Genomic DNA, 16,793 nt, shown 5'->3' with positions numbered 1-16,793 from the left:
ACTTAATAACATTGAAAGGTATCTTTCAAAGTTATAATCTACTAATATATGCCTGAATCAAAAAAAAGATGAAGCAAAGAAAACTGTCATATAATCCATGTAGTACTTAAAATCAAACTTTCCAACTCATTGATCTCTTAATAGAGTTATAACGAAATGTTGTCCTATTTCTCCATTGTACTCTTTTTCCTCAACATCAGTGGCTAAGCTAACAGGTACAGAGTTTTTGTGTTGCAACAACTACTCAGGAATAAAGAGTGAGCAGGTGAACGTCTGTTTCTATGGTTTCTGTTTACAGTAGAGAAGAACATTCACAGTGACTGACAGTTGTTCCTTTCCTTTGTAGGAGAAAGGGAAGTGCCGCCTTCTCCTCCCTTATTCCTGTCATTTTTCTTACTCCATCTTGTCCTCATTCCATCCATTCCTCTCCCTTCATCTGGCTGTCTTTCTCAGTGACTATTACCTCTAAGTTCCACTAAAGAGGATTTCATTTCAGTTTTTCCATTCTGAGGAAAGTATCTGGGCAGAAAAGGATCAGGCCGTCCATCTGTCTGCTCTTTTTTAGTTAAGGTTCGTCTCACCAAATATTTTGCTTCTGAAAACAGATCAGCAATCTAAGGAGAGATGACAAAGTTTCCTTCTTTGCTCAGACAAAGCCTCTTTCCACTGGGATAATTTGCTCCTCTCTTTCAACAGGCTGAGATGCAGGAGATAAAGTAAAGCCCAGGAATGCAGTGAACTTTGCCAGTTACTTTAGACTGCCCTCAGCAAATATACTGACTTACTTCTGCTGGCTCAAACTGAAGCATTCATTACTCATATTCCTATTTCTTTACAATGGTACAACATTATAACAACCGAACGTTGCTAAACATGTCAAGTGGACAAAAGCATAGGTTTAAAAAACAAGCTAGGATTATTTTTCCCATAACACTCCCTGTCCAAAACTAAACCACTAAGTGTGTTCAAATGGCCTCTCGTCAGTTGCAACAATGCAATTAAAAAGTTAAAATGTTGTTGGAAGTATGTTATCTTCCCAGAAGTGCTGAACACAAAGATGTCCGGCAGATGGTCTTTCTTTGCATTTGAAGACTGGCTCCTATTAAGGGACTTTCAAAGTCACATAAACTGAAAATATTCCCTTGAAAAAGAAAAAAAAATTGTATTTTCCCCATTAAATAAATGACATAGATTTACAGGATAAATATCAGGCTATTTAACTGCCAATGTAAATGTACAGAAAAGGTGAGCAAAATAAGTGAGCTCTACCCTAGGAAAAGTCAACAGTGTAATTGTACAGAAGCTTATGTAAATCCGCCTTGATATATGTGTTAGGTCTGATCAAATAATCAAATCGATATCCTCTCCCCTTGGAAACTGACCTTTAGATCATTTTGCAACTGACCAGTAACTTTCTCCTCGGACTTGTCCAGGATTCAGAATGGCCCAGAGAGTGCCCACCAAAAAAATCCCTGCTAGAGTCCTTTAACATCTCTGACTCCTCCCCCCCTCCGGGGGGCTGGCGCCATTTGGGGGCTCAGCTCATCTGGCTTCCAGATTACCTAACAAATTCATAATTCTTTACCGCTTTTGGCCCCGTGCATACCTCCCTTGGCGACCCTAATGCTATGTTCAGTTATTTATTCTTTTAATTCCTCAGAAAAGCAATTTCATATTCTACATATGAACATGCTAACAGAATAAACTTTGTTTTTATTATTATTAACATAGTATGTCTTTGACTATTAAATCAGGGAATAACAAATCCTCAGGTTTGCCCTAATGGAGAAAGTAAGACACACCCTGATATGTCATTACCTTTTTTGTGACACTTGCTAAATCACTGGGAACAAGCAAGGCTATTAACTTCCTCTAATCCCCTTCAGACCACCTTTGCCTATACAGCCAATTTCCAGTAGCAAATGTAAAAGACGTCTTGTATCACTATTACGTTGCTTTAAGCCAATTTGCCCACAATGTAGGAAGTCAATTCATTTTTAGGTCCCAGAAGTTACTTGCCTGGTTTCACTCCATACAATAGATATGTATATTTGGAGGATTGTTTTCCTTTTACATTGTAAGTGATAATAAGTGTAATATATCATTTGGATGGTAGAAAGAAGGTAAAGTAAGGGAAGAAAATGATTAAATTACCACTTTATTTTCTTCACTATGTACCCAACAGTAAAGCTTGAATTGAACAGTTGCATCTGATCCTAGCCTCCATGGTATAAATCCTTATGTAACACAAATGCAAAAACTCCAGGGATATTTTTTTTAAGTTGCAATCATCGAGGCCTAGAATCATGCACTTCCCTACATATCCACATTTTTCTGATCAACGTCCATTTTTAGCATAGTATCCTTATCTAGTCTTCCCTCGACTAGAAACTAAGCATGCTATTATCTGTCAACTAATTATTCCTTTTCTTAAATTCTCTATTTTCTCACACACTCTTTGTTTTCCTCAAACATTCGCTTTTTTTTCTTAAGGGATCTTCTGTGGGTTCATTTTTAACTAATGTGTCTCCTCCATCCTTTTGTGTCTATTTTTTCTCAGTCTCCTTGTATGTTTCTCCTCCAATGCTCATGAGTCTCACACAGGGTTGAGCCCCTACTAAAGGCATTTACCTGATTCACTCTGCAGATCTAAAGATAACTAGAATGAACCTTATGCAGATACACAAACACACACTCACTATTTCCTAGAAATAAGGAAAAGGGGGAGGAGGTTGTGTTGAATTCTTCAGCAGACAAAAAATGTATGCCTGGTTGAAATGGAAAAGAAGTAAAATGAACAAGGTAAGAGACAAGGGAGAGAGTTCCAACCAGTGTTAGAGAAAGGAAAGCAAAGTGGGAGCAGGATAAGGGAGCAATAGCTAGGTAGGTGTTTGGCCAATAGTTATTAATTGTATTCAACCTTCCATGTTTTGCTTACAATTAAGATTCTCAACTGAGCTCAGAAAGATAATTTTCAAAAGTGATTTTTAATTAGTACCTAGATTAAATATAAATATGTTTCTTTATAATTTAAGTTTCTAAAGCATAAAATATATATGAGCTGATAAATTATTACATATATATTAAAGTAGGTTATAATACAGACCTCTTAAAACTTAATATATGTTTGCCAGGCTGGTGTGGCTCAGTGGTTGAGCATCGACCCATTCACCAAGACGTCGCCAGTTTAATTCCCTATTAAGGCACATGCCTGGGTTGTGGGCTCAATCCCCGATGGATGGGCATATAGGAGGTGGCTGATCGATGTTTCTCTCTTATCAGTATTTTTATATCTCTCTCCCTTCTTTAAGTCAGTAAAAACATTTTTATATTAATATATGTTCTATAGAACAAGAATAAAAAAAGGAAAATTTTTTTTTTTAAAAGGAAGAAAATAAGCCAAATAAGGTTATACATGGTTATTGTGGAGTCAGAGCTTCCTGGGAACTAAGAATGAAAAAACAAACAAACGAAAAAAGGGTTACGTAATAAATTCTTGTTAACTACCATAAGGAAGTAAATTCATTTTTTCAAGGGAAACAAACAAACTTTACCTATGCTAATTTTATAACACAGGTTCTTACATCTTTTTTATATGATTCTTTTAGAATATTATAATCTCTTATCCCAAAGAAATGCACAAATATACATCACACAAATATTATATACAATTTTGGAGGGTTCATGAACTATCTCAGGCCTATCTCTGGAACCACTAGGAGTCCATGGTCTACAGGTTGATTCTTGTCATTGGAATGTAGGGGAAGGGTAATGTAAAAGTCATAGTGGGTAATGACAACAGCTATTGCAAAAGCTGTATCTTTTTATGTCTTTCTTACTTATGTTAAGAGGATAATATTAAAGGACAATTCAGTAAATATACTTATGTGAGGAAGATAGAGTCATGAACTACATATGTTCAATCACAATATTTACATTTGACCTTTTGGCTGACATATTTGCTATTCTTTATTTTTCATGATGTAGTACATGACTTCTAACCATATCTTTAAATAGTCTACAGAAGTATAAAATCTATAACACTCAAATGAGTAAATCAAGTAGTTCTGTTAATAATTCCCATACTTTATTTTACACTTTACTAACATACATGCCCAAATAATGTATTATTTGGTTTTTCTTATTTGTAGATATTATAAAATAGAGTCAATGTGCAATCTCTTAACATTTTCTTTTCACTCAATATTATGCTTTCAAATTTATCATTGCTTTTGCATGCAACTTAATCATTTTCACTATTGTGTAATATTTCATAAATAAATAAAACACAATTTATTCCCTCTCTTATTTGGATTGATTCCAATCTTTTGTATTAGAAATTGAGTTTCTACCATCGTTTCCTAGGTAAAAGGTTTTAAACTTGGAATGGGGCAAGTGAGAAACTTATAAGCTCATTATTAATAATGCTTTAAGTCATGGGCTAGCTGGTTATATGGATACTAGAGATCTGATGCATGAAATTCATGCATGGGTAGAGTCCCTAGGTCGGGCAGGCAATCAGGGCTGATCAGGGCCTTCTGGCTACTGGCTGGGGCCTTCCTTCCTTAGCTGCTGGCTGCCAGCCAGGGCCTTCCTTTATTCTGTGCCACCCCTTGGTGGTCAACACATGTCATAGCAAGCAGTCGAACTCTTGGTCTCCTAGTCGAACTCCCAAGTGGACACTATGCCTTTTACATATATAGATTCCTTAATCATCATGCTTTAAAACTTATCTTAAAGTTGCAGATATTTTTATATTTATAAAACACATTTATTTAAAAAATAAAGTTAAAATAAGCCATTGACAAATTAGAATATTTTGCAATATTAAAATTTTTAGAAAATGGGTAATTATGCTTTAAAAGATATCAGGAGGTTCATTAAAAACAAAAATTACAGTAAGTCTAAAATCACCTGTTGGGATTTTTATTTACTAATGATCATGTGACTAGTTTGCTTTCTACCATTTTATCAGACCTATTAAATAAGTAGTAAAACTTTCTATTTTTATATGCTTCCTTAATTTAGACTTTAGATAAAAGATAGCAGAGAGTTCCAGCTGATTCACCATCAAAACCCGCAACTGCGTTTCCTTATCAACAATTGCATACACAGATACAAGATATTGAGTCCATTTGTATTATTTTTATCTGAAATAGCAGTGCTGTATTCACTGTATTGTAATAGCCTGAAACTAAACAAAGAAATATCCTATAACCATATTATACAATAGAAGGCAATTTGGGCTTACCTACCATACTCTCCATCTATCTTCCAGGGAAATGCAAAGAGGATCATGTATGGCTTTTTATATACAAAAAATAATGGAATAAGTGGACCTGCATGCATTATTTTTGTTTTAAAAATAGTACAACTACTATAGCATGGAAAAGAAGTATTGAAAATGTAAATGCCATGTATATAATTAAGTATTAAGTATTTTTAGCACCTTTTAAAGTGATTCCATATTTCTAAGTAAGTTGTGATTATGATGGCTCCTCTCCTTCACAGACAAACTTCTTTAATACATATATTTGCTGCTTCTACTTTAAAACCTGGAACTTAACTCGATCTTTCTACATAAATGACCCCAAAACTCAGGAGAATAGCACCCAAGCAAAAGACATTAATTTTTTCAATGATTTTGGAAAGGTCAAACTGTGCTAAAGATGAACCCTCAACCTATTCTCACTCTGCCCCAACCTCCAAATACCAAATATCCAAACCCCCCAGGGCAGTGGTCTGCAAACTGCAGCTCATGAGCCACATGTGACTCGCAAGCCATGGTTTGCCAGTCTGTTGACTAATGAGTTTGCTGACCACTTCCCTAGAGAGGATAAAACCTTCTGAAAACCCAACCAAACAAACCTAGTCCTTTGGACTGACCTCACACTCTTTTCAGGGACCAACCCAAGTTCCATGTATAGAGCCCTATCACACAACACTCTTTCTATGGCTCAACCCAGACCCCAGGGCAGAATATAAACTTCCCCATTGCAACTCCATCTCTTTACTGCATGCCATCCTCCATAATTACTTTATGACACTGCTTTTAAGTGTCACCAGTAATCTTCCAGTAAATCTAATGGTCTTTCCCTCTTCTTCAACCTCTGACTTTTCTCTGGCATTTGATCTAAAATCTCTTTCTCAAAATTCTATCTTCTTATTTTGAAAAAGTTGTTCTTTATTTCTACTTTTATGAATTTTTCTTCATTGTTTCTTCAGTGTCTCTTTGTCTTCCCTGCATTAATTGGGTTTTGCTTCATAACAACTACTTTGTTAATTCGTGAATCTAAAGGTGAGCAAATTGGGATGGGCTCTGCTAATCTTAGCTGAGCTCAACCATGATTGTGGTTAGCTAGTGAGTCAGCTGGGACAAACTGTCCTTTCCTTACATGGCCTCTGATCCTCCAGGAGATCTGCTTGTTTTTTTTCATGGTAGTTGCATAACTTTAAAAGCAATAAGTAAGGTAGCCCCAACATGCAAGTTATTTTCAATCTCTGTTTTTGTCACAGTGAATATTGTTCTATTAACCAAAGTAAATCACTTGGCCAAACTGAGAGTTTGTGTGAGAGGAGAGTGCCAAAGAGTATCGATGCAAGGAGGTATGAACAAACGGGGCCTTAACTACAGCCTATACAAACCACTTACCTAAACTATGGGCATTTCTTCAGAGTTGATCTTTGGTCCCTTCTCCTGTTTCTTATTTCTCACTTTATGATTCTTATACTCCTCTGACGTCTACAATACTCTGTGGTCCTTACATTCCTGTAGCATCTATAAACACCTCTGTGTAAATACCTTCCAAATTCCACCTTTATAAAATAGACTTGTTTCTTTGCCCTGTTTTTTATATTTTTAAGTTTCTTCTGGACATTTTCTTTGAGATGAAGTACTAATACTTCAAACTCAACATGCTGAAAAATGAATGTATTGTCTTTGCACTCAACCATAAGCCCCAACAAAAGTTATTTATGAAATGTATATTCCTTTTAACATTTCACCATGTCTCAAGTCACATATTTTTTTAATCCTCTCTTTCTTTTCCTACATCTACTTACCAGATAAAAATACTCTTACACTTATTTACATTTGAATTTCAATTTTTCACTCTTAAAATAGTAATAAGAAAACTTGCCTTGCGGGGCTATTATAAAAATTAATTTAGCTCATGTATATATTTCTGTATGCTTAGCAAATCAAAGGTACTTAAAAATAGTTAATTATTTTCCTTTCTCTGAGTCTTTCTGATTTTCATTCATGAGATTGTTCCAATCCCTACTCTTCTTTTTGCTTGCTTTTTTTTTCTTTTCTTTTTTTTCTTTTAAGCAGGCCAAAATTAAACCCTTATAACCTCATGCGGAGCTACTTCAGAACTACTTCCACTTCCGTACTCCTGCCTGGCTCCTCACTTCCCCAATTCATTCCCACATCATCACAGTCTTTCAAAGATCTGCTTTCCATGTATTATTATTTCCTATCAGACAAAATCCAAACTCTTTAACCTGGAAGACTTGCCAAATACTTGTCCCCACCTCTTTTTCCAGATTTATTTTTCATTGCTCCCTCCATGAATACTTCAACTAACCATGCAATTTACCAATCCCTGAATATACTTTTACTTCCCATCCTCCATATTCAACAACCTGTACTAAATTGTCCAATTACTGTTAAAAGCACTCACCGAGTAAGACTGAATAAAACAATGTTTCCACTACAGGAAATTTATAATTTCAGGAGGAAACTAGTGGTCTTACCTCCTGAGATTGTAAATTCTCTGGAGCAGAAACACCGTCTTAAATAGGTTTCCAGACATGATACAGGAAACTTCACAGTCTCGTGTGAAAGATACAAATTTTACAACTAGCCATTATATGATAAAAGTACAAGCACTAGAGGCAGGCTGGAAGCAAGCAACTCTCAGTCCCATCATTTATTAGCTGTGTAGCCTTGAGCCGATTATTTAAACTACCCTCGCTGGAGTCTCCTCATCTATAAACGGAGGTAATAAAGACATCTTCTTCATAAGGCTGTAATATATAAGGTAATACAAGTGAAGTTGTTTGTGTGGTGACTAGTGCAATGGTAAGCCCTTAATGAACATCAGTCATTATTAACTAACAGCTCTACTCCCAAGAAACACAAAATCTTGAGAATGAATTATGAAGATTAGAAAAAGCTTCTTGGAAGAGGGTCATGTGAGCTTGAACAAGTGTGATTTTCCTAAACCAGAACTGATCTCTCCTATCTTTGCACACATTTATCCATGTATTTGTGTGTGTGTTTTTCATTCATCATTAACCAATTTTTTAACTACATGCATCTGACAGACACTTTGTGCTACTCTTATAGCATTCATCAGCATCTGTGTTTTACTAGCCCAAAAAGAGAAAAGCAGCCCCTAACATTCGGGATTTGGCCTGGCACTTATGACGAGGCCTTGCTGTTCCCTGTTGAACATAAACAATCCCAAAAAACAGCAACAACAGACAGGACCCTTTGTGAGCATGACAGATCAAAAAACAAGATCAGATCATTCTTAACCAAGTCCGAACACCCACAAAAACATGGACATTGTCCAACCACAAAAGTGCCTAAACATTCATTCACCTTGGTTAATACAAGTAACTGCTGTTTCTTTACCAATTATATTATAGCTTTAATCTCAAACTATAATATCCGATCTTATACTAATTGTCACTTCCTGACAGCAACCAGTCTACAGCAAAGCCTTGCTTCTTTAAACCCTCCCCCAAATCATACCCCCAAATGCTGTGACGCACCCTTTCTAACGCACGCTTACTGTGAGATGCTCCGCTGTTGTTCATAGTGCATGTTCCCTGCAATGAAGAATAAACCACTACAGTGGGTTCTTGGTGGTTGGTGGCTGAAGGACAGTGACATACATTTTTGGTATCAGTCTTACCTCCAGGGGGCATAAAATTTTCTAGAGAAGACACACTGCCTTTTACATTTTGGTATCTCTCACTATACAAAAATCAGTACCGTTAATAAAGTAAACATATGCAAAAAGGGTATTGAATTAATACAGGAATCTCATAAACTCTATCTTCTTCAATGACTGGAAATGCAAAGAGATTGTGGAGACAGTGGCCTGAGTCTTACTTCACAGAAATGACACAGGCATCCTCCAAAGATGACTTCCTGGCAGTGACTGTGCAAGCAGCACAATTCTCAGGCTTTTAGGATTACATTCCTCCTGTAATGGGAATCTTGATATGTGTTAAGTGTTAACATTCAAAAATGGCAAAAAAGTAACAAAAGAATCAGAATAGCATGAGAGTAACATTAAGCCTATCAACAATATTGGTCTTTCATGGAAGCCATATCGGATTCTTCTGAATCACCCAGCACACGGCAACAATGTGATAGGAAACATTTGCACTAATGGCAACATTTATTTTGATATTAGGTTCTAAAAGCCTTTCAAATTAGATATCTAATATAAAGTTCAAAAGTTCTTATTAATAACATTTCTAAAATTGCAAACATTCTTAATAATAGTACTTTTTCAAAAAATATGTTTTTATTGATTTCAGAAAAGAAAGGAAGACAGAGAGATTAGAAACATCAATAATGAAATAGAATCATTGATTGGCTGCTTCCTGCATGCCTCCTCCTGGGTATCAAGCCCCCAGTCCAGACATGTGACCTGATCTGGAATAGAACCATGATCTTCTGGTTCATGGCTCCATGCTCAACCACTGAGCCACACTGGCAAGGCATTAATAGTACTTCTTGAATTGCATTCTCTTTTTACCCTTAAAAAGGAACAGTATTGATTTTTAAAATCTCTAACTGAAAAACCTAGTCTGAATTTAAATGCAGTATAAAATATACCACATGAATAAAAATAAGAAATAAAAATATTAAAGATTCTAAAACGAAGTTAATTCCATTTTAAATATAAGAAAATCTAGCTTTAAAAACTTTGTAAAAAAAATGGCATCATGACAAAAAGATCTTGCACAAGAGATAGTTTATTATAGCATTCAAAATGAGCCAAATAAGCAAGAAGGTGAGAAATATAGAGCACGTGTTCTACATTTGCATCTATGCGTTTTAGCAAAATTCTTCTATTACATTAATCTTCAGAGAAATACCCACATAAACTAATACTAAAGTTGCAGGATTCAGGGAAAAAGCTATAAGCAGGTCTTCAAGCTGCTATTAATCTGCATAACTACCTTCCCCAGAAAAACTAGCCCAATCCTTTCAGGGCTAAGGATGCCCATTAAAAATGGGAGTCAGAGCATGCTACAAAAAAAATCATCAGCTAATTAGTAAGAAAACCAGTAAAAAGAACATGCAATTATTTTGTTGGGTAATGTTTTAGACTGTACAATTGAAAATCTATTCATTCAGTATTCAGTAAAATTGTCAAACTTTCAACAAATGCACCCTGAAAATTATCTCATATGTGTAATAATTTGAAATTATGCATGTTGAGTACAAAAACTGAATTTACAAGTCTGACCCATAATATTAATTTTGTAAATTTGGTTTGCATTTTCTGTCCATTTAAAATCTCACACCAGTATTTTCTTTCCTCTAAATATAACCACAAGTATAGTTTAATATGTCTAATATGGTTAGATACCACTTCAGTGAGATTCACAATCTATTCCTGGCTCCATGTTCATTCTACAGTACAAAGAATATTTGAATGTGTGTGTGACCCCTAAGTATTTTCTCCAGGAGTGAATTAGAGTCACTAACTTCTGGGAGCCTGGAAATGAAACTATTATGGCTATGAGTCTAACCAAGAGTTAAGGCAGGAACAATTCACTGAGAAAATAATGCAAAAAGCATATGCCTTTAAATGAGGAAACTCAGTCAAAAGCAACTCAGGGAGGAACAGTTGAAGAAAAGAGATGGCTCTGTCAGCTATTCTTTAAAATACCTGAGATTTGTAGATAAGCATTCACTCATTTCATTATTCACTTACCCAACCAACATTGATGAGTGCTGATTAGGCATAGGCAACACACTAAACTCGGGGGTCCAAGGCAATGAATGGCCGCCCTTCCCACCTACCACATCGGAGCCTATAGTCATGCAGAACACAAATAAGCAATAAAGACAAAGGAGGTTAAGGCTTCTAAGCTGGAGCACCTAAAATGGTCCAGAATGTCAGGAAAGGCTGCAGGGAGTGAGGAACAAACCGTGTGAGACCTAAAGGATCCAGGAGAGCTGGCCAGAAAAAAAAAAAAGAGCAGGGAGAGATTTGCAGGCCTGAGAATAGCCAGCCCATGTGAAGCCCAAGATCGGAAAGGGCGAGGGAAAGGGCGGGAGGAACACTGGAAGATGCTCAGCATGTGAGCTGAGGCTAGCATGGGGGCATAAGGTCCATGTAAACAAGGCAGGAGGAGCTGCCCAACTAAATCATAAATAACAAGCCCTCACTATGTGTCAGTGTCACTATGGCGCACACTTTCCTTGCAAATAATCTCATTTATGTCACATAATGACCCTAGGGGAAAAATTATCTTTTTTATTCCTATTTTACAGATAAGAGACTGAGGCAGAGGGGTCAAAGTCACACAGCTAAGTCACGACAAAGCCAGACTCATAAAGGGTAGCCAGCATTATATTTCAATTAAAACTCTATACTACTAGTGTTTGAACCTAGTTGCGATTCACCAAAAAAACCAAAGATTGCTCTGACTTTTATTTACCATATAGATTCTCACTGTGGTACTAGCAATCAGAAAACCCAAATGGGGATTTTCTGAGTTAACCGGACAGACTTAATAGAGGCAAAATCTTGTGTTTGTGTTTCTTTGTTTTGTTTTTTTTCCTTAGGAGCATCAAGAACTGACCAGGACATAATAGTGCTTAACAAAAATTAGTCCTGCTTTATCTTATAGAACATTGCATCTACTTTGACAACATCAGTTTGACGAGATGCTTGACTTTTATTCATCAAAAAGTAACACCAGGATATATGTGTCTATAGAGACAAACAAACATTTTTTTAAAAATCATTTAAACAAAAACGGTATTCATAAGAAATGCAAATGAAGAAAATGTTTGAAAAACTCAGTGAAGAGAGACTTTAAAGGAAGTCAGTTTTTGTACCATTTCCAGGTATGAAGTCACTGTGCGGGCCACTGGGGCACCCTCTCTCAGAAGACTGTTAAGATAAAGTCACTTCCACTTGAAATGAAGTAGTATTCTAGAGACCACAACTACCTGCACTAAAAGTCTCAAAGTTTAGCTATTGGATGGCAAGAACCCTCATTAGTGACCTGGGTGCACAGGCCACGGTGTGCGCTTGGAAGGAAACCAGTGGCCCATGCTGGCCAGGAGGCACAGCTGCAGCATCTGTGGGCATCACGTTTGTATTCCGGTGGACGGAAGATTCGAAGGGAAGCCCACGTGAAGACCCAGGACAGTGATGACACGTGGGAACACTGCTGAGAACTAACGCCAAGAGGAGGGATCAGGAGTTACTTGCAGAGGGAAAGAGTATTATTGGCTACAGATAGTCTCTGAGAATCGAAATATAGCCACGTTTTAGTTGGTTTTTGTTCAGTTTATTAAGGAGACTCTAAATAAGAAAATACACTGTGCTTGAACCTTGGAACATGGTCATTTTTTTAATTGCTTGTCTTCCACAGGCTTTCTTCAAGTATGTCAAGTATGAATGTAGCTGAACCACTACACATAAAACATCAGGTAATCCGGAGGTCTGGGCGACTCCAGAGACCTTACAGATGGGGAAACAGAGGCCCTACGCAGTGAAATGAATTGAACAAGTTTAAATTTAGTACGTTATGGGTTCGAGGCACTACTATTCATAGTATAGTGTTTATTCTAATGGCCTATCTTACAATAAGGATAAAACATACATAAGACCACAGAAATCATAGTAGTGAAATATAAATGCACTTAAGTGCCTTATTTTATAGCCAAGGAAAAAGCTGGGCATTCAAGGCATATTTTTTTTTTATGTTGACGAAGATGCAGAGCCTGTGGCTGTACAAGAGGTAGGTGTGTTTCCATGAGAAGGTTCCAGGGACTTCCTCATAGCTCCTAGGCAGCTCTTTGGAAAAGAGAGAGTTGCAGATAGGCAGGCATATCCACTCCCCACCCTCAGAGAACACTAGAATGAGAGTGTGTGTTTGCACTACTCACGGCTCTGCCTGCAGGCTTCTGTCCTCGGCCACATAGTTGGAAGGAATATAGCCCTCCAGCCGCTGGCCCGAGCCGACGCCCCTTTTCTCCAAGTGCCTGGCGAGCCACCAGCCCTCGTGGGAAGCGTCCAGGACCTGGAGCTTGTCGCCCGCACGGAAGCTCAGGTCCTCTGCGGTCCGTGCCTGGTAATCGAACAGGGCCACGAAGTAGGAGCCCTGCGGCCTGGGAGGCTCCGGGGGGCAGGGGCTCTCTGTGCGCTCAGGCGCCACCTGTTTGCCTGTCTCCTGGGCGAAGCAGGGGAGACAGGGCTTCAAGTACCCCCAGAGCCTCCGGCAGACGTTGCCCATGCTGCTGCTCTCCCGTCGGGGAGAGGTGGGGAGAGTTCCCTCCCTCTCCCCTTTGTCTCTGCACGGTGGCTGTGTCTTCGGCCCGCAGCCCTGCAATCAGCACCGGCTCCCCAGCCTGCGGGGCACACCTGGCCTCCTGGGGAGACCCGCCCGCCTGCTGGTGGCTGCTATCTCGCAGCAGCGCACAGTGGCAGCTGGGTGGCTGCTTGGTGGTGAGATGCCCCTTCTTCTTGTCCGCTTAGGAATCCCACAACGAAAATCAGAGCCAGAGGCCTCTCTGTAGACAAGCATCTGAGAAGAGGAAATAGTCACCTTTGCCTTTTGTCCCAAGACAAAGTGAAGGGGGGAGAGAGGTTAACTCCACAGCTCGCCTTTGCCAGGAGCTCTCTCCCTACTTCAGGTCCGTCTTTGTCTTTGTAGTTTGACCAGTCCTGACCCCGGTGCTCTTTCCTCTTTGCTAATGAATAACCAGCCAGCCCAGCTCCTGCCTTTCACATCCTGAGCTCTGAACAGACTGTAATAATTCCTCTGACTTCCTGGTTTCTCTTGGTAGGTGATCTAAGTGAGCATTCCAGTCCTCTTGACCTCTCCCTTCTCCCACACCCAAGAGAGACCAGCGCCCTCTTCAGGGAGTGAAACTCGGCAAGCAGCTGCCACAACTGCCACCCTTCTCCCCCCACTTTCCCTTCCTGGACAAGCAGCCAGCCAAGGTGCTCTTCTCTCACTGGGAACCCAGCACGGACACTAAGGACAGAGACTCCCTCTGCCCTGCCCGCCCCAAAGATGGGGAGGCTTATGTGGCCACTCGGGGCCATCAAAAGGCAAATTCAAGTGTTTAGGATTTGTTACTGAGCAAAGGGCAATTGGGAAAGTCCCTTTTTTGGTCACTATGAACCTGTTTTAATAGCCTCAGGTCTATTTAGTCTGGAAAAGTATGAAAGCAGCTGACTAAAACATTGAGAACCCAAAACTGCTTTTTCCCACAGAGACAATGAGCTTCCTATCTCTCGTGCACTATTTCTGAAACACACACACACACACACACACACACACACACACACACATACACACACAGTAGGTGACGGTGGAGGGAAAGGGTAGAATGCATGTGCTGCTGTGGAGTCAGGAAACCCTGACTTCCGAGTAGGTATACACTAGATCCTACCAACTTCATCAGCAAGCACTCGGGACCTAATGCAGCCGAGACCAGGATGCAATCCCCTCAGCAGTGGGTTTTGCTCTCCTCCCCTAGCTCAGGGCAGCAGCTCACATGTGTATGCAGGATCCTCAGGACACCTGGGCAGTGAGTTTGGGCGGACGGCTCAGCATGCTGCTGTTTCACTGGTAGAGAGCACAGCACGCTCCAGGATGTGTCACGTGTTTTGGTGTAAGACATTGATTTAAAAGGTTCTCTCTTAAAAACAATCTCTCTAACCATTGGCAGAGCCTTCAGATGGAGAATCTGGCCCCCAGGACAACCTCAAAATTCCTGATCTTTGTCTGTAAGGCATTTTTAGTGACCAGGCAATTGTTCAGAAGAAACAAAAAAAAAAGGAAAGAAAGATAATGAAAGAACCATGGCCCCCCTCCCCACCTTCTACTAAAACCAGGCCTGTAGGGTGGACAGATCATTTGGTTAGAATAGTGGTCGGCAAACTCATCAGTCAACAGAGCCAAATATCAGCAGTACAACGATTGAAATTTCTTATGAGAGTCAAATTTTTTAAACTTAAACTTCTTCTAACGCCACTTCTTCAAAATAGACACGCCCAGGCCATGGTATTTTGTGGAAGAGCCACACTCAAGGGGCCAAAGAGCCAGGTGTGGCCTGTGAGCCGCAGTTTGCCAACCATGGGGTTAGAACAAGGTCTCACATCACCCTCTTACATTTCTCCCACTGTGCTGAGAGTCAGAGAAGCACCAATTTGGCAGGAAGGACAAGGCCAAAGGCTGGGTCACTTTAGTGTGTTTGCTGTTGTTTGTCACCTGGGACCTAAAACAGAATTCCATATTCAAAACAGGAAGTAGCAATTCTACAATATGGAGAAGCCCGAGAAATATTTTGCTCCGAACACAATATTAATTGTTAAAGCACAGGACTCTATTAATGTTCCTGAACAGGGGCAGAGATGCTAAAGTTTTTTTCCAGAGATATCCACATGGTCTGAAAATGAAATAATATTTGGAAGCCATTAAAGAGATGTATTCAACACCAATGTGTAAGTGGAGTTTGAGACTTCAAAGATGTGAAGGTCCTAAATTCAGACATGCCCGCCGTGTAGTTGGGACAAGGAATTCTGGAGACAGAAGAAGCGGCAGACGTGCACAGCGCAAATGAGATTGAAAAAGCGGCTGGCCATCTGAAGATGTTGGGAGAGCAACGGCTCGAGAAAGCTAAGCCAAAGGATGGGAAGAAAAAGGGTTCCCAGATGTCAATCATATCAGAATTCTGCAGTCACCCAAGCTTGAAGCCTGGTGGCTGTCTTCTATTCTATCCCTTGTTTCTCTGAGCCAATCAATCATCACATTTTGCTCAGTCTTTCTTGTCACTTATTCCACAATTTCCACAACTTTTTTTCCTTCTGGATGATAGCTGGGTACTGGACCAAAAAAAAAATAGAGGAATATTCTTGCCTAGATTACCCCAGAGACCTCCGAACTGGTCTCCCTTCCTTCAGCTTATCCAGGTACATATCTCTGACTCATCTTGCACACCACTCTGCTTTTACAGTAATAACAGTGCCAGAGGTCATATGTGTATTCGTCAGAGGAGCTATCAGTTTTGGAGGGCTTTCTATTAGCCAGGCACTGTGCTAAGAGATTAACCAAAGAATTTGTGTGTATATGTGCATAACCCATGGACACAGACAATAGTGTTGAAGGCCTGGGGAGGGGCGGGGTGAAGGGGGTAAAAGGAAATTGGGGAAAAAGGACATCTATTGTAAATACTTTCAACAGTAAAGATAAATTTTAAAAAAGAAAGTTACGAATGATAGATGATTTAATTCTCGAAAATAAAAACAATACTTTTTTTTTAAAGGTAGCTTTTTTTTTTTTTTTTTTAAGCTTAGAGAAGAAGAAAAAAATTGGGGCTTAGAGAAGTGAAGCAACTTGTCCAAGGTCACACAACCACCAACTGGTTGAACCATGAGTAACACCCTCGTCTCAATCTGATTCCAGATCCTAAGATTGTAGGTACTCTTCCGTTCGCATGAGCCTTAAAGAAAAGCTGAGGTCATTCTTCCATGCAATGTTCTTCAGGGACCTCCAACATGCTTGGAATA

The 16,793-nt window shown here is 39.2% G+C and overlaps 1 protein-coding gene across 2 annotated transcripts in view; it reads right to left on the bottom strand.

The window, feature by feature from the left end:
• Window positions 1-14,045, bottom strand: part of FRK (fyn related Src family tyrosine kinase) — a 79,891-nt gene extending 65,846 nt beyond the window's left edge. The window contains exon 1 of one of the 2 annotated variants that reach the window (XM_045572964.1): window positions 13,163-14,045. In XM_045572964.1, the coding sequence (XP_045428920.1) occupies window positions 13,163-13,509 (347 nt within the window). In that variant the 5' untranslated portion in view covers window positions 13,510-14,045. The remainder of the gene's footprint in view (window positions 1-13,162) is intronic. The other variant, XM_036414964.2, reaches the window with a different exon arrangement.
• Between the last annotated feature and the right edge of the window lie 2,748 nt (window positions 14,046-16,793).

This window comes from Pipistrellus kuhlii, unplaced genomic scaffold (genome assembly GCF_014108245.1).
Source record: "Pipistrellus kuhlii isolate mPipKuh1 unplaced genomic scaffold, mPipKuh1.p scaffold_m20_p_5, whole genome shotgun sequence".
Classification (NCBI taxonomy): Eukaryota; Metazoa; Chordata; class Mammalia; order Chiroptera; family Vespertilionidae; genus Pipistrellus; species Pipistrellus kuhlii.
The sequence above is the reverse complement of the archived record's forward strand: the minus strand, read 5'-3'. Positions and strand labels throughout refer to the sequence as shown.